Raw genomic sequence first — 23,567 nt, 5'->3', positions numbered from 1 at the left:
ATTCTCCTTGCCCCTTGACATTTTTCGAATCCCGCGAGAAGAATGGGGAAGTCTCGTGCGGTTGGGAGCGGGATGGCGGTTGTGGCGGAGTAAAAGCTGTGGATATTTGTTGGTTGTGTCCCGCTCCCTCAGAACGAGAGAGGGCTCTGACTGAGGCAGTTATTCTTCCTTCATGAGGGAGAGTGGAGGGGGCCGCCTGGGCCCTCTCCAACCCTACCGCCCTCTGCAGGGATGAAGGCGGCCCAGGGGGGCGCCGAGGGTGAGTTGAGTGTTGGTGGGGTTGGAAAGGTTTCCCGTTCACGGTGCCAATGCTATGAGTGCCGGTATTACAGTGCCCAGTCCTCTCGGCTTGTGTGTGAGATCTCCTTAGTCTGCTATTTTTAGAAGGCTACGGGCAGGGAGTCTGTAGATTTATGAATTTTGCTATGTCCCTTGTAATTACGGTTCTGGAAAAGTTTTTGGAATTTTTGAGTGGACCATTGCCTCCCCCTCAAATAAAGTTGGGAGGGTGTGTTGCTGAATCATTGTGTCGTCTTCTTACCTGGGACTGATAGATTGTGTGGAGTTACAAATAATGAGCATGAGAATGGGAGGTAAGCACTACAGTGGGAATCTTAAGTCATATCCATTTCCCTAGATTTATATGGGGAAGGTGTCCACTCTTTTGGTTGCTGTTATGTGCTGTCAAGTCATCTCCAACTTTTGGCAACACTATGAATGAATGCCATCCAAAATGTCCTGGCCTTGACTGCCTTGCTCAGTGCTTGTAGATTCAAGACCGTGGCTTCTTTTATCCAGTTGATCCATCTCATATTTTGACTTCATTTTGTTTTTCTCCCTTCAACTTAGTGTAGCATGATTGCCTTCTTCAGTGAACCTTGCCCACTTATAATGGTAGCTTCAGTTTTGTCATTTTTTGCTTTTAAGGAAAGTTCTGAATTCATTTGATCCATGACTCACTTGTTTGTCTTTCTGTCAGTCCAGAGTATTCACAAAGTTCTCCAGCACCATGTTTCAAATCCAACAGTTTTCTTTCTGCCAGTTTTCCTTATTATCCAGCTTTTGTGCCTATACAATGATCACGAATATAATAGGGTGGATGATCTTTCTCTTGGTCTCCGGTGAAATGACCTTGCACTTGATTATCTTTTCTTGAGGCTCTTGCTGCCGATCCAAGTCTCAATTCTCTTCATATTTATTGGCTATAGTCTCCATTTGAATTGTTGATTGAGCCAAGGTATGAAAAATCTGTCACAAGTTCAATTTCTTTATTGTTGACCTTTGTATATTCTTCATTCACCTTCTTCAGGACTTTATTATTTATATATTAATTGTTTCAGTTTGTTAGTGGTTTGTGCCAGTAATGTGGCACATCTGAATGTCTTAAATTATTGATTATTCCACCAATTTTCACTTCTGCTTCTTCTGATCCTAATCCATTTTAATTTATGCTCTGTTTAGCATATAACTGAACAAATGGGGAGATAAAATACACCCTTGTTGGATGCTCTTGTCTATAGAAAATCATTCTATTTTTCCATATTCTTGTCCAGGATACAGTTTACTCATCAGGACAATCAAGTGCTGAGACACACCCCTTTCTTTCATGATCATCCATAGCTTCTTGTGATCTCCACAGTTAAAGACTTTACTGTAGTCTATAATGCATAGACTGCTGCTCTTTTGAAATTAGTTGGTGCACTCCAGAAACATGCATAGTCCTTTAGTAGAGCCTAATCAAATTGCCTGCTAACTCCTTCTATGTGCCTTCATAAGATTAGAACTAGATGCAGGCTCTCTGATTTCAGCATCAAACCTTCTGCTTTGCTTAACATCCAGCCTTATTAAAAGTTTTGGAAAACTCAAAAGCTGGCTTACTATTTTGTGGCATTTGGTTGATCCTAATAATGTATTGACAAACTCTGCATTCCCCTCCCCACTTCATGGACCAGTTTACATATCTTTGCCCTTTGTATGTTTACACAGCAGAATGTCTCATTGTACTCAACAGAGCTTGTACTTATCTAGGATTGTGGTCTTAGAGTTCTGTATCCTCTGAGGGAATGAGACTTATGGAAAGAAGAATGCTTGGAGGGTTGTATGTGTGTTTAAACCTTAGAGGGAGAAATTATAGATTGCTTCTGAAAAATGTAAGAATTGTGCTGCTGGATTAATTCGAAGGTCCTTCTAGTGCTTAATTCTGACTCGCAGCAGTGGCTAGTCAACTACCCTGGGTTGCTTGTGCAAGGTATGGTAGAGAGAGCTGTCACTGGTTCCTTTTCAGAGTATATAGTGAAGAGCAATTTTTAAGTTTGCTGGTGGGAAGGGCCACCATAGTATAGAAACTTTTGTATTAAAAAGGTCTCTGGCAGAGCTGTGAAAGACTTCTGTACCCATGCTCATAGGAAGCAGTTGTTAGTAGACAGCACTAGATTTGTTGGGCCAACAGTATGAGTATAAAGCAACTTCATATAATGATATGAATTTGGCAGTACTAATTTTTTTTAAAAGAAATGACAAGGAAAGGAACATATGTTGGTGTTTGTCCACCTTGAAATTTGCTGCTGGCACCTATGACTTTTTTTTCTACAGCTGGATATTTTCCAACCTTGTAAATGACAGGATCCTAGTGATTATATGGGGATTGTTTCAGCTGCTGTAATGTAGTCACAATGCACCCACATGCGGACTACCCAAGTATGAAGTTTTTGCAAAAAATAGAGAATTAGTTGGACCACTATGAATGGAGTGAGTGTCTCATTGATACAAGCTAGTGTTCTTTGGGGAGTTTGTAAGAAACCTGAAATATGAATTTGCTATTCTGAACTTAGATTTAAAATGCTGTTGCACAGTTGTATTAATTTAATATTTCTTTCATAGAATCAGAGAAACTGAATAAGATGAGTTCCCTTCTGGAAAGACTGCATGTCAAATTTAATCCCAACAGCAGACCTTGGACAGAAACCATGAAGCTTGTTCGTCAAGTTATGGTAAGGATTCCGTAGATTTTGGACAGGAGTATTTGAGAAAATCATTCTGACAGCTTGCTTCTAAACTGGTGGTGGTTAAGACTTTCTGTCTTTAGGGAACATTTTTTGTGTGCATTGTTTCCAAGAAATGAGCACTTGCAGAGGATTATTGCTCCCACCTGGTTTTGCTGTTGTCTCAAGTGAATTGAGAATGTTTGTTACTCCCTTGGAGATGTACTGAACATTGGCAGTAATAGACAGCTCTTGCTGGAAAGCAGAACCTATTATGAATTGTTTTCTCAAGAAACCTCAGAGATCCTAGAAACACAGAAAGCAGTAGTCAAAATATGCTTGTATTCGAAGAACTATTCCCATTACTTGCTGTTGTTCCTTGGGACAATTCTAAAATTAATTGAATGGTATGACCAATGCTCATGGTCTATCTGTATACTGCACAGGATAATATATTTATAGTACCTAGCTTTCCAGAGAAAGAAAAGCAAAGTGGAAGCTTCTAGGAATTTTTTTAGCTATTCCTTTTCACTTACAACATCGTCAAATGCAGCATGAAATTTTTTTTTTCCTTTTCTCTCCCATCCCTTTTGAACACAGGAAAAACGAGTTGTAATGAACTCTGGAGGTCATCAGAATCTTGTCAGCTGCTTGGAAACTTTGCAGAAAGCCTTAAAAGGTTGGTTGCTGCTTCATAAATATAGGAGCTAAAAGTTGAACTTTAAAAACAACCCCTAACTAACAGAAATTGGTATTGGGGTCATCACTGTATTAATATGACTTGCATATATTGGGCACATTGAATTGATGCTCCTGATACCCCAAAAGGCCTTTATTTAGAAACAGGCTTAAAGGGCAATTCTGTGCCTGTTTATTCAGAAGTATGACTGTTTGCTGAAGTTTTCTCCCTTTATAAATGATTGTACTGGCACAATTAGTAGATGTGATGCCAGGCCTTGATCCATGTAAAGAAGGTCCACTGAGTCAATCCACTGAACATTGTTTGCTTATATGCATGTAATGTCTCATTTAACTACTAAGTGACTGCTTGGGAAAATTACTTACGGTCTTCTTTCAGCTGCTGCCTAAAACATGCAACATTCAAACTAGTAATTCTCAAACTGGGCACCCTGGTTTCCAGTGAACCAGTGTTCTCACTTGGGGGGTTGCCTGTTGCATCTCTGTAGTTCACTGTCCCGGCCTTTTCCACCTTTCAGCCAATCTTGACTGGGAGGTGGTAATTCTGCAACCTTTGACATTAGGAGAAATTGAATCATATGGTCATTTAACACACACGCTTTCTGAGCGAAGGTGAAGGGCAGATTTTCATCTCTAGTCTCATGAGGGAGATGGGTTGGGAATGATAAATTTTGTCTTGGCAGTCAACCAACATCTTGTGATGCCAGGATGTTCTTTTCCTGAAAAGGTGGGATTTTGTCCTGGATTTTGTGTTGCATCTTTGAAATACAGCATAAGGCTAGGGAAAAACAGGTGCCTCCTCATCCCCTACCCCCAGAAGGAGTGGCAGAAGCACGCTAGTTTTCTGTGTCTGCTACCATCAGAGTTCCAGCCACTTAGCAGGTACAGAGATACACTTCCATGCCTACACTTATGGCACCCCACTTAACGAATGCGTTCCCCAGAGAGGTCCACCTGGTGCCGTCGTTATTTGTTTTTCGGTGCCAGGCCAAGACCTTTTTATTTAAACGATATTTTAATAATCGTTGACATTATGTATTGGTTTTAAATTATTCAGCCAGGATGTATCCAGATTTTATATGTATCTATTTGTATGAGTATTTATTTATGATGTTGGAAGCCGTCCTGAGGCTTATGCGAATGGGACGGCATACAAAAATTCCAAATAAATAAATACACTATTCCCTCTCCAGCTTGAAAACAGGGAGGCAGGGCAAAGATTTTTCTGTATAGCTGTATAGCATATACATAGGTAAAGTAAAGGTAAACGTTTCTCTGCATATGTGTGCTAGCCATGCCCAACTCTGGGGCAGTGCTCATCTCTGTAATCTGAAGAGGCAGCGTGGTCTGAAGATGCTTTTGTGGTCATGTGGCCGGCATGACTAAACACCGAGGTGCATGGAACACTGTTACTTTTCCCACTGAAGTGGTACCTATTTATCTACTCCCATTTGTATGCTTTCAAATAGCTAGGTAGGCAAGAGCTGGGACAAAGCAGTGGGCACCCATCCATTGTGCAGATTTGAAGTGCCGACCTTCCAAGCAACAGCCCTGTGGCTGTACAGTATAACTTGCTGCGCCACGCGTGTCCCCATAGCATCTGTAGAGCTGAAACAAATGGAAGGCCTTTGCTCATGTTTGAGATGGGCAGGGATCATCTGCTTAGCAGCACTGGTGTTAGAAGAAATTTTCTATCCGTTGTCAGATCATGGCAGCCTCCTTGCCATAGTGGGTAGGATGAGTCAAGTTATCAAACTGTTGATGGGCCTGTTAGTCATTGCTTCTTGAAAGCTAATGGATATAGATATTTTCCAGCCTATTCAAAGGTTATTTTGCTAGTTTTCCTGACTATGCTGTAGTCGGAAAATTCATACTCTGGAATTCTGGTGTAAGCTGTTCATGTACATAGTTTTATTTATTTATGTATTTATTTATTTAAAACATTTTTATGCTGCCCCCATCGCAACAGAGCCTCGGGGCGGCTCACAACAAGAACAAAATATACAAATATAACAAATTAGACAATAAAAATATTGTATTGTTGACACAGTATCACTTAAGTTTCTTTTCCCACATGTCAAGGAGTTGTGGGCTGGTGGCAGATAAAACTTCAGCAAATAAAAATCACTATTCTAATCAGGACGTCCAAAGCCATCTCTTTTTCATTGTGTTAGTTTGCATTTGTTCACTCTTGAGGGTGTGAACAGAATGCTTCATTTTTTAATATCCCTGGTTGAACCATATTCATTTTGACTTGGGAAAGCTAAACAGATTGGGTTTTAGTGATGTGTGGGAAGTGGTGCTTCTTAAGAGAGCAGTAGTAATACTACTGTTAAGAATCTTCCTATAACCCTCTCACGTAGGAAGCTATAGAAACTTATTTCCAGCCTTTAAATTCTTGACCAAGAGGTTCAGTGCACAGTGGTACTTTAGCTCCAGGTGCTTTTTGATGAAAAAGTGGCTTGGATCAGATGTAACCAACTGGTTTATGGGACTCAGAAAGAGCTGCATGTGCTCTCTTCTCCTCCACCCAACCAGGAAAACTGTTTTTTTATTATTATTATTATTATTATTATTATTATTATTATTATTATTATTAGAACATTTCTATGCCGCCCCTTGCCGAAGCCTCGGGGCGGCTCACAACACAATAAAATACAATACAAAAATAACAATATAAAATAAATAAAAATATAAAAGATATAAAAGAAGTTATAAGAGAAAACATGATCTGTACAAACCAGGAAATGTAGGAGTACTTTTGTGGCAGTTCCCTGTATTGGGAACTGGAGGGTTTAATTTCTAATTTTATCAAGAGACACAGTTGAAGAATGCAAAACTCTCCTACTTTCCACCTCTGTAACTGTTTTTCACATAGCCAGCTATCAGGTACAACAGCAGAATTTGGCTGATGAGAAGGGCTTAAGACAACTGTGAGAGATGGACCATTAGAAAAATTTTCCATTATTCACCTGCATAGTCCTGTTGCTGTTTAAAAACAGATCTCACTGCTGTGTACTGCCTTCTATGTAATTGGACCCACCAACTTTCAAACACAGAAACCCGCTGCTAGCACTCAGCAGAATCATTCAGTCTGAAATAGTAAGAAGTCATAGATTGGCTGATGCAGTTCCATGTGTAGTCCTTCTTATCCTAAAGCTTCAGGGTGAGTAGCCATAAAAGAGATAGTAAGCACCAGTGTTACTGAATATAAAGCATCAATGTAAAGTAAATCCTTTAAGACCAAACTCAGCCTGAACAGATACCTTAGAGAAAGTTTCATTAAACTCACCAAATAAAGCTACATATTAACTTGGATCTTCCCTCTAGTGACATCTCTGCCTGCTATGACAGATCGCTTGGAGTCCATTGCTAGACAAAATGGGTGAGTCTTTCTTGTCCCATTAGAAATGTTTCTATTTGTTTAGTTTGAAAGAATTATGTTAATATCACTGGCAGTTTGAGTTGCTGTTGGAAGTGCTCAAATCTCTGGATATAAGCACTGAATTTCAGACATGACGCTAAGGAATAAGTTGTTTAAGCTAGGTATTAAGGGTTCTCTAGTGGTCTTGTGGCCACTCTTGCTTCCCGTGTAGTATCTTGTTTAACTCAGTTGCTTGGGCTTCTTGGAACATATTGGCAGGGATGGAGCTGCCGTGCGCTGCTTTGTTTTGTTGTGCTGATTGTACTGATTGATCAGTGAAGGGGCTTCCATCGCTGCATATTGGATTGGGGGTAGAGTAGATGAACTCTTGGGAGTTCTGATGGGTACCAGACTGACAATGTAACCCTCAAAGGGCTAATTAAATTATTGATATTTTGTATACACAATGGAAGTTTACTTTGGAAAACAAGTCCTATTGAAATATATGGATGTATAACTGTTACATATGTGTGAAACTGTGAGTCTGAAAGTAGTTTTCCTACTTAATATCAGTTCTCATAGCTAACATGGATAAATTGGATCATCACATCGGACCTATAACTTAAATGTAAGAGCTTATGGAGTATAAGCTCACCTTTTTTGAATGCTTTTGTACATTGTTTTTACTTGTTTTGAAACTTTTTGAATTGTTTTAAAGCATTATGATGGCCAATGCTAGTAAATGAAATGTTTGATTTGGATTTAAGTAACTTAGATTCTATATCAGTTCCACAGCTTGAGTAGATACAGCTTGGGTGGGCAGGGAAAAGCCAAACAGTGATAGTATATGGTATTTATGAAGAAAAGGAGAAAAATGGCTGAGGTCATGTAATAAATACACCAAGTTGAATCCAGACTAATTTAGTTTCCATTGACTTCAGTGGAACCAGCTAGTCATGAATTAAGTTTTACTGATTTCAGTGGAAACTAAGTGCTACCTTATTCTGAATCCAACCCATTGTTGCCAGTTTTTGCCTCCAGGATATGCTGTTACTTTGCATTTACATCCTGCCCTATTTCTTCTTATGTGGAACCCAAGGCAGCTTATACAGTTCTCCACTCCCTTTTACCATAACAACCACCTTATGAAGTAGGTTAGGCTTAGAGTTTATCACTGGCCCAGAGTCTTCCAATGGCTTCATGACTGAGTGGGAACTAGAACCCAGATCTCCAGTCTAGCACTCTAACCACCGCACCGCACCACATCACACCACACCTACATGCAGATGAATTAATGAGCTGCTGGTTGAGTTTTGTTCTTTCCCTCCAAATCTGAGCATCCTTTCCCTCTTTTTAAAAGCCTTGGATCTCACCTTAGTGCAAATGGTACTGAATGTTACATAACATCAGACATGTTCTATGTGGAAGTTCACTTGGATCCTACAGGACAGCTGTGTGATGTCAAGGTGGCGCATCATGGAGAAAACCCTGTGGTATGTAAATTGCACTAACCTTCCATCTCCCTTGGCTAGAAACAAGCTTTTTTATAGTTCACCCTACCCCTGGGTACAAGGACAGTTGCAATATGTGTCATGGATCCCTGTGTCCAAGGGTTTACTCAGATCTTGCCCCTTCCTTCATGCCCATATATCTACCCACTTTGCATTTAGCTTTCGATATCTCCAGAATCACTCCATCATGTTGTCTAATAGTTCAGTCCCTGGCTGATCTTTCTAGTTACAAGGAAACAAGTGGTCAGCTAACTGCTGTATTGCCCAAATATCCTGAAGAATTCTATTGAGGAAGTTTTGGGAAGGAAGTTATTCATATCTGCATGAAGATAGCATCTGCTGCAGCAGAAGTGGGCAAATTGTGACCCTTCAGATGTTTTGGCCTACAGCTTCTATCTTCCTTCACCATTGGCTATGCTAGTTAAGACTCAGGGGCATTGTATGCTAAAACATCTGAAGAACCACAACTTGTCCCCACTTGCAGTATATCTTGCACACAGTTGTACCTGATAATCTCAACAGCTTCAAATGAATTTGAGACAAACATCTCTCTTTTGTTCCCTTCTAGAGTTGCCCAGAGCTGGTGCAACATCTAAGGTAAGTAATAAATGCTTTTTGATGTTGCCTTTATCATACAGTTCTGTTACATGGCTATAGTTTTCCAGCAATCGATAACCATTCTTGTGTTTGCTATAACCTCTCTTGTGCATTTTAGATACAATTGTTTGGATTTGTTTAGACTTTCTAGTCTATCATATATGCTAGGGATAGGCCCACGGTCACCATAGCACTCAGAGAAAACCTCTGCACCGTGGGGTGTTCTACAAATATCTATGATTTTTTTTAAAAGGTTGGGTAACCAAGAACACTTTAAAGTGAAGCACTAGCCTTGCCCTCACTTTGCTTGGACACAGACTTTTTTGGGAAGTAACACTGTTGGGTAGCTGGAGTACTTTGTTTTAAAGTGTTCTAGGCCACCCCTACTAAAAGGGAGAGACAGACCCCATTACCATTGCCTGGAATGGTAGGAGACTTGTGGATGGCAGCAGGGAAGCTGGGGAGAGTTGCCTAATAGAGTGTGAGGGGGAATTGGGCAGTCCTGGGCTGGGGGTGTTCCCAGTGGGTGGGAGGAGAAGATGAGGAAGATCTGGACTTTCAGTAAGACCCTGTTGGGGAGAGAAATTAGAGGTAGGTATGTGTGTGAGAGAGAGTGAGTGAGTTGCTGGGAATGATCCTGCAAAAAAGAAAAGAGATCTGAATAGCATGTGAGTGGACTTTGTGTGCTTACAGTTTCCATAAAAGAATCTGTAGATTTGTTTCAGGGTGTATAATTCTAAAAGAGAAAACACTCTGTTCAAATAAGTGTGTTTATAGTGGGTTCAGACCCTGTCTTTGCCTGTGTTCAAGTACTTGGACAAAGTTATTGTCCCAAGTTTGACATTTCTGTCAAATTAGTGTTTGGCCTGACATGGCAGCCATTTTGTGAATGGATAGCTCCCATGGTGGCCATATTGTAACTATATGCCTATGGCATATGCTTCAAATCTCAGATGTGCCCACTGAGCCAAACTGGTTGGGGATCTCTAAAAAAGCTATACTTAACAGGAGTGTAGATTTGCTGTCAATGGTTGTGCTTTTCAGGAGCTGTTAATGATAGGTTGAAACCCAGAATAATGAAGAAGTTGGTGATGTCCAAGGATGTTTCAGCTTCTGTTCCCTCCTTCTTCCTGTTCTCAACAGGAGATATTATCTGGGTTCTTGTGCCACTCTGTAAAAAGTAGTCCTTTAAGCTTGCTGTTTCACATTTCATTTCTAAAAAAATGATTTTTAATAGGTTGCACCTGTCGGTACTACATGAATTACCTTAATAACTGCCTCCTTTCATCATATAGTCCACTTCAATGAATTACTTCCTTTGTAGTACAAATGACAGTTCCTTATTAAAACTGAATTGGCAAACTGCAGTTTGCACTTGCCCTTAATACCTGGATTGTAAGCCAGGCTTGAGTTTACAACCCTGCCTTTGAGATCAAACACAAAACATTATTCGCTGGTTTAATTGCGAGCGCAAACTAAGTTAACTTATTGAACCAAAGCACACAAGGCATGGATGAGTTGGGTACAGTGCTCTTTTTTTTGGTAACACTAAAACGTGGCTTGGCATTACAGCTGATCATTGAAACCTCTATGTCTACACAGTAAATATTCTCTATCACATTGCATTTCCTTACATTCCTTACATTACATGAGTTTAATCATTGTGCTCAATGGACTGCTTAACAGCATTTTGATCCTGAGAATTTCAGAGACTGGGCTGGTTTTCCATAGCTAGTAAGCTTTTGGTGAAATAAAAGCGTTTGTCTTCTTTCTGCATTTCTTAATTTCTTATGAATTACTCGTAATCAGATCTGGCTTATTCATAATGGTATATAACAATCGCAGCCAAAGCAGTTCTCTTGCTGTGGTATAAATACCTGAGAGCTGCCCTGTTCTGTGGGAGGTGTGCCATTGACATGGGCCTCCTAAATTTTTTATGCATATTATCGTGGCAGTTTCCTTGTCTAGAAATAGTGATCATATGCCTTGTGTGTGTACTTTGTGTGAGACGGGATAAGAAGAGTAGAATACTGTTGACAGGTAGGTAAGATGCCAAAGGTGGAATGAAATAGAACTGAGCAGAGACTTTTAGATGCACTTGTAACAAGTGACCTCCCTACCTGTGAATGTGAACAGATTTGATCATTATGATTTAAGAACAAATCCTAGAGCAAGTTCAGGATATGTTTCTTGTAAGACCTTGCCGGGTACTTTCTCTGCAGCTCCAGTCAGTAAGGGTGAACATTCTGTGATCCTAGCCACTGATGGGCCGCTTAGCAGTTTCATGAAGAGTTTATTCTGCTTTAGATGATATTTTCTCATTTATGTCAGTTGTCTTCATGGTTAAAATGATGAGGAAAAGCCAAGCCTGGACAGGCAGAAAACCATTACCAGCTAGGACTCTTGTTTCCTCCTCTTTCACAGCAAAAGCTCTGTCAGAGTTCATGAGTGGCTATAGAATGGGCCTTACTAACTTGGAATGTTAATATAGTATTGTGTGGGTTGTTCTGTTGATCTTTGAAAACATTAAAAATTGTTACATTTTTGTAAGCCTCCCAGAATGTTGGGGATAGAGAAAGATAATTTTAACAATATAAATATCATGATCCTACTCAGGTCAGTAATTTCTTCAGTACTACTGTCTTAACTCAATTGATTTGTCCATTAGCTAGAAGGAGTACTGTTACTAGCAGACCTGAACTGCTTTAACATCTTTTGCTTAGTGTTGTAATTGCTACAGTTAGTAAACTTGGTTTTAATTGATTCTTACAAATTGATCTCGTTGCTCCTGAGACTTCCTCAGTTCAGCTGCTGCATTCTGCCCCCTCCCTTCCATGCTTACTGTTGAGTGGGCCTAGGTTAGTCTCTGTAGGGCAGACATAGTTTCATGATTTAGCTTTATTTAGTGGTGAATTCGATCACACTTTAGAAGTCATAGCACTTAACCTTAGTTATAAATCAGCAAGCTTGAGAGATAATGGCCCTTGGTTTAGATTAAAGAGCTTTTCAGAAGAAAGTAAATAATCACAGTTAGGGATTTAAATTCTAGCACATTATTAGCTTATTAATACATCTAGAGAGCCAGGTCCACAATACAAGATTCAAAAACTGGCTAAGGGTCACAGCTCATGAGGAATCATGGCTAGAGCTGTAAGCAAAAAGTCATTCCCCAAAGCAGGTTCTCATGCACAGAAGTCCAAGTACAACTCAGGGTCACAAATTGTTATAGCCAGGCATAGTCCCTGCTCTTGGAGTAGTTGCTTTTTAAGGAGTGCTACATAACAGGATTGTAAGTGCAGGGACACAAGCATAAAGTAGGCAAAGAGCCTTAGGTGATGGAATCAGCCCAGAAAGAAAGAGTTTCATAAAACTCCAAGCTTGTTTTGGGTTTAAGGATGCAAGAATGAGTCATGACTAGGCAGAATCATAGTTTATTGAAGGTGTTCCATATTTCAGGAACTTGTATCACTGGGCTTCAAATTCCAGAACTCAGGAATCAACTAGACAAAATTGAATTATGAGAAGCAGAGAGGTTTACCCCTTGGAGCTTCTACTGAAAAGGACCCCAAGCAAATTCTGGTTCAGGAGATAGGCTTGAAATCAGACAAACCTGGAAATATAGGCATACTGGCAGCAGCATAGACTGCATTGACACCTACTGTACTGGTGTCTTAAAGTCACTAATATGTCTTAAATGTCACTAATATTCGAGACCAGAATGCATTCATGGAAGTGAAGAATGAAGATACTTTGTTCATACAAACAAGTCAGTGTCTTTTAGTATACTAGCATTATATTCTGCTACAAGGGCAACAGATAAAAGTCCTGAGTGGATGATAAGTCCTGGGCACTTAATTAATCCAGTTGATGGAAAGTCCAGATGGAAAGTGTAATGGGCAGTAAAATCAAAGTGTCTGTACCTTGGTAGAGAACTGGACAAAGTTACACATTCCTTGTGTAGCATAAGTTGACAGTTTCTTGGTTACAAGATTCTCTGGAAGCACTAAAGCCTTGAGGCAGAAAGTATTTGGTAAACAAAGACCATTGTAAATAAGGAAGAAGAGTTCTGGTTAATTAAATACATTGCTACCAGCAAATGCTTTTATGCTGGTGTCTCACCTTATAAACAGGGGAGTGGTAATTAACAAACAAATCTGATCCATGTTGGGGATGATATGAGTGGAGCCGACTGGAGCCAGGGGTCAGACTAGTTGGCCTGGGAGGCCCCTTCTGACTTGCTTCTTTTCCCCTCTATGTTTCTATAAGCAGCCAGCATTTGGAAAAATAACATTTCTGTTCTGGCTCCTTGGGTGGATGCTTCAAGCTGAAATATGCTTTAAACAGTCCTGTATCACCTCTATAACTTGTTTCCTACTTAATCTTTGCGATCTTGCTTCTGCCTTCACCTGTAATTAGCTGAGAAGTTGAGCAATTATACATTCCCATGACAGCCAACTTCCTACAGCTATATTAGACTATATTATGCTTGCTAAAAGCTGAAGTAGAGCTTGGTTCAGATGTTGTGGGTCCCCCACTGAGCCAGGGCACATTCTCAACACTTCCTCGCACCAGCTTTAAAGTCAACTACATTATTTTCTGCCATTTATCTATCTAAGTATGTTAGTATGTGTCCATCATCTCTAATGCTTTTTTAATAGACCCATATAGGTTAGATGCTGTGAATTTGTTGTTTCAGGTCAAGGTACAAATCTCTGTTCAGCAACATTGGTCACTGAAGGCCTACTGAAAGTCACTGTGACCCATCTGGATATTTTCAAATCTCAGACTTCAATGAAATTGCATGAATTGACTGTTTTCATCTACTGCAGAAAAGCAGTGAAGATTTAACTTTTCTGCCTCTAAAGTAAAAAGCAGAGTATAACATTTTGTAATCATGTAGGGGGTTACCAATGCTTGATACACCATTCCTGCTTTCTGTGAAAGGAATAGAGTGTCACAACACACTGCCCTGAGACACTGTAAAGGGCAGGATATAGAAACTATAAACAAGCAAACAAACAAACCTTCTAGACTCTGCAGTTAATGTTTTTCTTCTGAAAGGTTTTTGCATTAGAAATTCATGTTTTGGAACTGTAACAGTCATGTAGGAAGGGATCCTTCCAAGTTAGTAAGCTCTGAGGAAGAACATCCAGCCATTCAATGATCACAGAGGTAGCCAAGGCTTATATTCCTCCCCAGTTGAGATCTTGTAACACCCAAACTCCCCTCACCCTTTTGTTTGATTAATAAAAGTGTGAATGTCCGTTGCATCTGTAATTGCTCCATATTATCTAAAACTGGCATATTTTTCCTTCCTAGAGAGAGAAACTTCAATGAATTTTCTAAGCACCTTAAGGGTCTTGTCAATCTGTATAAGCTGCCAGGTGACAAGTAAGCAGTCTGTTATATAATTTTTTGGAATGTGGAAAGAAGGAGTGTGTAAGAGTTAAAGCCTTGGGTATAGTGGTTGACAGTCTATTAATCTGCATGTTCACCTGCCCCGTCTCTCTTTGCTACCTGCATCACTCATTTCCTTTCTTCCATTATCACGGAATGTTCCTGGGTATGTCTCAGCTTTGGGAGGAGGAGCCAAGATAAACCTGCAGTGGCAAATTTGGTATGAGTCCAGAACTGTCACCAAAACTAGAAAGATCACACAAGGCTAAAATCAGTTTTATTTACAAAAATACAACTGGAGATTTTGAGTTCTGCAGATATAACTGGATCCAGTGTGCAGTTTTGTAAGTCATTGTCCTATCCTGTTAAGGCTCAAGGGAAGCTGTCAGCAGCAGAGGTAGTTAACAAGGCAGATCCATAGTTAGAGCATTAGAAATACTGTTGCTCCAGCAGAGTGCTGAGGTCTGATCTTTCTGAGACCTCTCTGTTCTTAAAGGGACATTGCTCAGTTTTGCTGCTATTGGCTCTCATACTGTTGGAGTGGTGAAAATTGCACTAGAAGTGGATCTTCCAAGTTGGGCAAGGCCACATCTTTTAGTCTGAAGAGGCCTGGGGAATGATGATTCTCTGAGCAGCAAAACCTTCCCTTCCTCTGAGCTGGAGATGGGATTGAGGCTGGAGGACTTAACCCTGGTGAAAAAGGCCCAGCAGCCTTATGAGCATTTTCATCATCCTTTTGAAAGGGGATCTGTTTGTCACAAAGTTGCATAGATTATAAGGGATCTCAAATTAAATACCTTGTGTGTCAGCAGTTGAATGATAAGGCTGGTAAAGATCTTGTACTGAAATATTGGAAGAGTATGCAAATTAGACAATCAGGTCGATTCACAGTGCAATCCTATGTATGTTTGCGCAGAAGTAACCTGTTTCAGATAAATGTGTAGGATTGCTACCTTCTGTAGCAGTTTTTATCTTTCCGTATAAAATCTTTCTTTTATATCAGATAATCTCTCTCTCTTCAGTAAACTGAAAACTAAAATGTACCTGGCGCTTCAATCACTGGAACTTGATCTTTCAAAGATGGCAGGAATGTACTGGTAAGAACAATTTGACATATTGAGCCGTACATGTTCCTGTTGTAGTAAGCAGAAATATTGTATGATGATGTTTTCATTCCTATGTTTTCACTATAATCAATGAGTATATTGAAAAGAGTGTACCATTTTAGCTAGCAAGACATGCATTATATTAAACATCCAATTATAATTAGCAGAAATCACAAGGGATTCAGTATATTAAGAACATATTTATCCAGAGAAGATCAGCAGGGATTTAAGACTCAGTTATTATCTCTATGTATTTTTCCATATCTGTCCATGACATGTTGTTAATCTTCTCTATGAACCTTGTTTGTTAACAGATTCATACAAAATTGTATAGAAGATGTCAGATTCCTTTTTGTTAAATCTTTGAGATCTTAGTTGAAAAGTTAACTGAACAAATAACACAGTTGTTCCAAAGACTATTGGAACTACACAACTATTGACAGATCTATCCATCTTTGCTAATAGTTGACAAGATACCATAAATTGCACCGTTCCTGTTAAATGTTCATTAGGGCCATTCCATTAATGATAGACAGTAATGTCATTTATGGATTCATGTGTATTTCTCTTGAAAAGCTTCCCTCCAAAGGCTATGTATTTGTCCACATTCCTGCCACATATGGTGGTATTTATCTATTGTACTACCCTCCACTCAACAGTTCAGTGATTTTGTTTTGTATGTACAGCTAGATGTTTTTGGGTAATGCTGAGGTGGTATATAACCTTGAAAACACAAAGTTATATATACAAAATAACAACACTAAACTGTTGGATAGGGTGTAATACAATTTTGGCTCCAGTACAATGAAATGTGAATGTGATTAATTATTGACCAAGCTTTTAAGGTGTTCATGAGAATGAAGGGTGAAAATATTGCACCCTTCCATCTTAAAATATTATACAGAAATAAAGGATTTTGATTATTAAATAGATGTACAAATGAATGATAAATATAAGGATTTGGGTTATAAAGGGGAAAAAATCCTTTGTATTTGGAAAGATTCAGAGAGAATTTATTTATTTTATTTATGATGAGGGCAGAGACAGGGCTAGAATCCAGGTCTCCCAAATTCCAAGAACAGGTCTGTATTTAATGATCCACACTATCAGTATGGATTTAATGATTTTAAAAAGTGAGATTTTAATAGAAAAAGTGGTTTCTCTTTGGTAAATTTACAACTGCAGTTCTATGCACACTTAGCTTGGGTAGGTCCCATTAAACCTAATAGGACTGACTTATGAGTAGACATGTATAAGATTGTGTTATTAATGTTATAAATGAATGATTTAAATTTAGCTATGCGACAAATTGAACCTAAGAATCTCTCCAAAAGATTTCTAGTGAAGTACTCTTTGATCTTAATTCTTCATCAGCTATTATAAGTCTCCGAATCCTTCTGCTTGTAGGCAAGCAACCAATGCAAGCCCTTTGGATAAGATCCTGCATGGCACTGTGGGTTATCTCACCCCAAGAAGTGGAGGTAGGAAATGGTCTCTTGTTGAAGAAGAAGAGTATGCATGAAGGGAAAATCCTTGAATGCAGTTATCCACGTAATGGCATTATCCATTTTTTCCTGAAAGATTTAAAATACACACAGAACTGAATCTCTTTTATAGGCTAAGGTTGCCTAACCTTTTTGGATTGGTGGGTACATTTTGAATTTTGTTAGAGTGTCTGTGGACATTCTCACAAAATGACTGCCACAGGAGTAAGGCCAGTCATAAAACACCTACTTCACTTGAAGATAAATTGATAAGTAAAATAAAAGTACCTTGTCCATTAATATAAGCAAAAGACAAAAATTGAGTCTGAACTCCAAAACTATATTGGATCTGAACTCAAACTCCAGAAACACCTCTCTTTTGAACCTGCAGTTTTCTGCTCCAATCCCTATTTCTTAGAAGGCAAATTGATGAAACTACAGACAATTAACTTGACCAAGAAATTGAGTAAATGGCAGGGATGGGACCTGTGCTCCAAATTCTTAGTCATGTATTTAATCCTGCAAAGCAAAATACTCATTTCCCAGAAGGCATATTGGTGATTCCCAGAGAAACATACACTGGCAAAGGACCTCACATGCCCACACCAGGTTACATGCCCTTAGCAAAGACACAACATCCTCTATTCTTCCCATCCCTCTAGCGCTCCTAAAGTAATACTCCATATTGCACATCAACACCCAACTTGCAGAAAAAATGGTAAGTTTACACATGTTGTACTGCAAGTATCCGCCACTTTTATATCTGAAATGATCACAAAGATATTTTTAGAAATGAAAATTACTAGAAACCAGCACTTGGTTTTGCAGCATGCTAGCTTCCCAGTTTTTAAAGAAAAGAAAGAATTTTTTTTTAACTAGAAGAATCAGGGAGTCTGACATGTACAAAGAGAAGTGTCCTCAGGCAAATTGCTGCCTGTTGGTACCATATTAAGAACCCCAGCTATAGGTAATGTAACTGCAAGAAAAAAGAAGCAACTACAAATATGGCTATCACAAGAACACAAAAATACCAATCTAACAAATCATCTAGAAAGCAGTGTGCCCCCACTGTGGTGACATGTTCAAGACATCACTTTCTGAAGACACATCTGATAAAACAGACATCCATCAATTAGTACTAGTTGATTGATGGTCTTATTCACTGAGAACCAATATGGAACTCTGGCTTATGTGTTAACTTTGGATGTTAGAACTGATGAGGGAAGTCATTTTCTCCTGGGTTTCTGTAAGAATAATGTGAAAGGAATGCTACATGTGCTATTTAGAGAAAGGTCATAATACCATGGTGATGTATTTTGAAGAGCCCCATAAGGAAAAAGCATGTGGTTCACAGCACTTACTCTTCTAAATTATTGAATTGAAATAACATTGAATTATTCACTCAGGACACAGTTTAAGGCAGAAAGCCAGCTAACTGATTGGGTAAAACCTGATGGGTTTCTGTTCTGCAAGTAGCAGAGGAAGGAGACTTGGAACTGTGTGGATTGTCATGAGAAGGAGACTGTGGGGAGGGCAGAGTGCAAAGAACTCTTTTGACCTGGTTTACAGAATACCGCAGCTGACTATGGCTTACCTGCTGGGGCCATTGCCCATGCATGCCATTTTGGTGCCTGGTTGTCATGTCATGCAAATCCAAGTGGCAGAGGTTGTGTGCAGTTAAGACAAGCCTTGGGTTCTTGGAGGGTTGTTTAACTCTCAAATAACACCTACTGCCTAGGCTCACATTATTGTGACAAACAAAAATGATGTCTGCAGGTACCTAGCACAATAGCTGCAATGGGTGAATTAAGTCAGAGTGGCCTGTTGTGAGTGTGATCCAAGTCTGTGTCTCAAGAGCTCTGAACTCTCTCATGAAAGGTGTCACAATTATGTACTTTTGAAGTCTATGCAGAGACTTAGTAGAACAGGGCAATAGGATTGCTAATAGGGCCTGGCCAGCATGATAATATTACACCAGTATTTGTATCTCTGCACTGGCTGCTAGTGCATGTTTGGGCTCAGCTTGGGGTGTTGGCATTCAGAGCCTTTAGCAGCTTGGGGCCAGGTTACTTGGAGGATTTCCTTATTCGATGTGTTCCTGCCTGGACCCTGAGCTTGTCCTTGGCAGACCTTTGCATCCAAAGGAAGTGAAGTGGTTGGTTGCTAAGAAAAGGGCCTTTTCTGTTGTGGCGCTTCAGTTGTGGAAGGTGCTTCCCACAGAGGTTTGCCTTGTAGCTATTTTGTGCTCTTTCTCATATTAGGTGAAGACTTTCCTGTTTTCCCAGGCATTTAAAACTTTCAGTTTTCATTTTAAAGCCATTATTGTATTTTAATCTTGGTATTTTTGCTAGGCTTTGATTTGGTTTTTACTCCTATTTATACTGTACTTTTAAACTTTTATAATGTATTTTAGGTTATACTTCATGGTTTTAAGAGTTGTAAACTGTCCAGAGAGCTTTGGCTATTGAACAGTATAGACATGCAATCAATCAGTCAATCAATCAGTCAAATAATGCATCTAAACCAATGCACAGCCTTCCATTTTTGCCCTTCCCAGCTACACTGTGCACCATTTTTCATTAACACATTTTCTTTTTCCAGGTCACTTGATGAATCTGAAGTATTATGTTTCACCCTATGATTTGATTGAAGAAGGTACTGGAGCTCCCATCATTCTGAATGAGAACAATGGTATGTTCTTCTTGCAAATTATTTCTAACCCTTTTTGTGCTTATAAAACTGTTCTTTAAACACACCCTGGATTGTTTCAAAGCTTCTTTTTGAGTCTCAGGCAGGAGTTTCTTTACAGAACATGTGCTGTATTGCAGTAAAGTCGATAGGCACAAAGTATGTGGAATTCAGGTTACTGTGCAAATAATAGACAAAGAAATGGAAAAGAAACCTAAAATGAGTAAGAACCCACCCTCCTTACACTTTCTCTAACCCCACCCAAATTTCCTGATTAGTCATGTTTACTGTATCATGGGTCTGAATTGTCCTGAAGCTCATCTAGACCAGGTGTGTAACATTTCCTGTGTGTGGGGCCTAATTCAATTCACTAGATACCTAAATTGTTCCCAGGGAAGTCTCCCTTCCAACCCACCCTGTCAATGGAATCCCCAGTGCCATCTTGTATTTCATTGATGATTCTCCAAAGGATACTTTGCATGATACCTGGATTCTTCCCTTTTACCATAGAGAAGGGAATTTGTCCAGTGCATGGATGGACCATTTTTCTGTGCACGGTCAGTCTGATCCTTCATGCATGGCTCATGGGCACAATAAAGAAAGAGGGTGTCCAATCTGAATGGTGCTTTTAGGAACCACAGCAACAGATGCCAGCCAAATCTGTTTCTCTGTGGTGGAAAAGGCACAGGGTCCTATGTCTCTCAGCACAGGGAAAAGAGAAATAGATAATGTCAGGGAATGGGTTTTAGGGTAGAACCCTGCCCCTGATACTACCCAATCAAGTGGGACAGGTGCAGCAATTGGTCTTCCAAATAACATCCATTTTTGAACCCCTCCTCTAGCCTGAATGTGCAAGGGGTGACTTTCAGCAGATATCTTCACAATAGTCATGCACATTTATCTGTTCCTTGGAACAAATACTAAATGGTTTACAACCAGGTAGCAAATTGAACCAAGGTATTATCCTTTTTCTGAGCACTCCCCTTTGCACTGCACTCATTCCCTTTCTGTTGATTCCACCACAACTGCAGTTGCTTTAAGCTACATAAATGGAATGTAAGTGCATTGCACATAGCTTGCTCTCAACATTCTAGACAAAATATGAGCAAAAGAGAAGTGGCTGAATTTTAAGATCATATAACAGGACTTTGTAAGGGAGAACAGCACCTACGCTTGCTAAACTCTGACTTCCCACTTGTCTGTAATGCAGGGCTGCATCCTGCACCCCGCCCCCACCAGTGCAGAACCAATAACCCTTGCACCCACCAGCACCAAAATTTGTACTGGTGGCAAAAATGCCCTGCCGGTCGCTTACAGTTGTGGAGCTGTAAGTAGGTCAAATTTAGCTTGAGAACAAGTTAAATTTGACCTAATAATGGCTTTGTATTTGTCAAAAACTGCAACTTGCCATCTCCCCAGGGTCCAAGGGCAATTCCATAGGGAGCCAGTGTAAGTGTGGCTTGTCAGAGGGTGAGTTAAAATGGCCCCCAATACTGCCTGCTTTTGCCTTTGCCCAGTCCAAGTATGAAAGGAAGAAGCCTCAGTCTCTAAAAATATGAGCTAACTTTGAAAGAATTCTATTGATACATGCTCCCTTGGCATCAGACAGAACTGGAATGGTGGAGTGAAGGGGATGTTCTCCCACACGATATGAAGTGGATGAGTCTGCTTTGCATAGTATTGTGTCTGTTGGAGCAAGTAAGAGGCACAATTCATTCAAGGATACTGTCTTCCATTGAAGAAGATACTTCATACATCCATTTTTAGGACGGCAGTAAATAACACTGCTGATGAACTGTGTAGTACACAATTTATAACTCATTGCTCTAAAGTGGATTTGTTGAAGCCACCGTTCTTTGAAATGTTCACACTCTGTCTCTCTCTTTCCTGTTTCAGTTCCTCGATCTCTGGGCATGAATGTATGTGTTACAATTGAAGGAACCTTGAATATGAACAAACTTCCAATTGCCCCCTTGATTATGGGATCTCATCCTGTGGACAATAAAGGGTAACTTCCCCTTCCTAGTACTGTTCCAACATTTTGGACTACAGCTTTCAGGATTCCTGACTTACTGGCTGGGCCTAATGGATTGGGAAAGTCTGTAATAATGGAGTAGACTAATACTTAATATCAGAGATTGAAAATACACTTAGTTTTCTGTCGTGATTTCTTTAGCTTCCTATACACCATTCTTTGTTAAAGCAGTGTTTTTCAATGTAGCTGAAATCAGTGAAGCTGAAATGCAAATTATGCTTTTTGTTGCAGCTTGCAACAACAGGCTTCTGAGTTCAGTAAAACTGCAGAAGTTGGGCAGGGCTTCAGGGTTAAAATTTCCTTCAACTCACTGTCTGCAGTCTTTGTAATTAGTTTGCAGCTTACCTATCTCAAGCACATAGCACTTACAGCAATTCACAATAATAAATCAACAACCTGAATAAGTCAGTCAGATACAACCAAAGGTTTGTGGGAATGGAAGGGTGTAGCTTTGCTTGTCAGCTGAAGCACCCCTGTTTCCTGAGGGATGTCTCCTAGACCACCCCAACAACCCATTGCTTGTGGTGGGGTTAAGAGACCCCCCCCCAACCCAATGGCTTACCTCGTTGTCAAACAAAATGCTGACAGAACAAACCCAGAGAAAATGTTAAGCCATGGGCAAGCCAAAAGGCTAGAGAGCCCCTTGGCCAGAGCAGGAAAAAGGGGTCTAGCTCATGATTGTTGGCAAAGTGTCCAAGCAGCACATTGCACATTGTCTTCCTCCATGCTCTTTGCAGGGCCAAGGGGAGGACAGGATTGCTTGCAAGTAGTTCTTCTTTCCCTCTCCACTGGCATCAGCAGGATTGCAGGAAGAAGCCTTTGGGGTCTGCCATGTGCCACCCCTCAAACTCTTCAGAAGGGGTGTCTAGCACACAATGGCTCATCCTCCTGCTGCCAGGTGGGATGGTGCCTGTGAAAGGGAACTCTCAGTGTGGTGGCTGTGGGCAGGGTGGTCTGGTTGGTTAGGCTTCCTTGTGGGGAGACTTAGCTGAGTATACCTGCAGCCATGGGGAGGGGTGTGTGGAGCTCAAGTTCCTCCAGAGGTGGCTTAACGAAATGCACCACCCTCACTTCTTGCAGTACCCAAATAGGATAGTGGGGGGCATTTCTACCTGCTGTTGCTCTGTGTGGCAGGAGATGCTTTCCCACTGCTCAGCCACAGCACCACTTAGTCAGGCAGTAACGCAGCCAAGCAGTAGGCTGGACCACCTCACATTGGTCTTGGAAGCCCAGCACAAGGCAACTAATACACTCCTGTTCCTGGTTCTCCCTCCCCCACCAAGCTTTTGCTGATTGCAGCAGGATTGCAGGGCAAGGAAGTGGATGACAGCCACTGAAAGTACTGTTTGCAGCAGGTCTCATCAATGCTTGCCGTGTTCACAAGATACTGGTGAAAGGACTAAACAAAGAGAAGGGATAGGTAGTGCCAGAGAATCCCTGCTGTGCTTGACCATTAGATGCTAGCTAATCCAGAGCCTAGCAACCCTTCCCAAGGAATTTCTCTAATTGTCCTTCTACAAAATTCCTGCTTCATATGACCATCAACTTGAGATCTGGTTTAGACACACAGAGCAAGATTGCTGTATGTAAGCATTTCATATGGGAAATTGAACTTTCCAAAATTTCTGAATCCGTAGTTCAGTATTACAGCTCAAAATTAGTGTCTCAAATGATATCCCCCAAAAAGAGTGTGAAAATGGCTACT

The 23,567-nt window shown here is 40.3% G+C and overlaps 1 protein-coding gene across 5 annotated transcripts in view; it reads left to right on the top strand.

Annotated features, from left to right (window-relative positions):
* Positions 1 to 41: 41 nt before the first annotated feature.
* The window catches only part of MED1 (mediator complex subunit 1), a 41,115-nt gene continuing 17,589 nt past the window's right edge, over positions 42 to 23,567 (top strand). For 2 of the 5 annotated variants that reach the window (XM_044447048.1, XM_044447047.1), the window contains exons 1-11: positions 42 to 259; positions 2,881 to 2,990; positions 3,582 to 3,660; positions 7,011 to 7,065; positions 8,405 to 8,537; positions 9,124 to 9,152; positions 14,472 to 14,543; positions 15,572 to 15,646; positions 17,030 to 17,136; positions 19,741 to 19,830; positions 21,724 to 21,835. In XM_044447048.1, coding sequence (XP_044302983.1) covers positions 232 to 259; positions 2,881 to 2,990; positions 3,582 to 3,660; positions 7,011 to 7,065; positions 8,405 to 8,537; positions 9,124 to 9,152; positions 14,472 to 14,543; positions 15,572 to 15,646; positions 17,030 to 17,136; positions 19,741 to 19,830; positions 21,724 to 21,835 — 890 coding nt within the window. In that variant the 5' untranslated portion in view covers positions 42 to 231. Of the gene's footprint in view, positions 260 to 282; positions 594 to 2,880; positions 2,991 to 3,581; positions 3,661 to 7,010; positions 7,066 to 8,404; positions 8,538 to 9,123; positions 9,153 to 13,939; positions 14,017 to 14,471; positions 14,544 to 15,571; positions 15,647 to 17,029; positions 17,137 to 19,740; positions 19,831 to 21,723; positions 21,836 to 23,567 lie in introns of those variants that run through there. The other 3 variants (XM_044447043.1, XM_044447044.1, XM_044447045.1) reach the window with 3 other exon arrangements.

This window comes from Varanus komodoensis, unplaced genomic scaffold (assembly GCF_004798865.1).
Source record: "Varanus komodoensis strain SLA01 unplaced genomic scaffold, ASM479886v1 scaffold50, whole genome shotgun sequence".
In the NCBI taxonomy this organism is placed as follows: domain Eukaryota; kingdom Metazoa; phylum Chordata; class Lepidosauria; order Squamata; family Varanidae; genus Varanus; species Varanus komodoensis.
The sequence above is the reverse complement of the archived record's forward strand: the minus strand, read 5'-3'. Positions and strand labels throughout refer to the sequence as shown.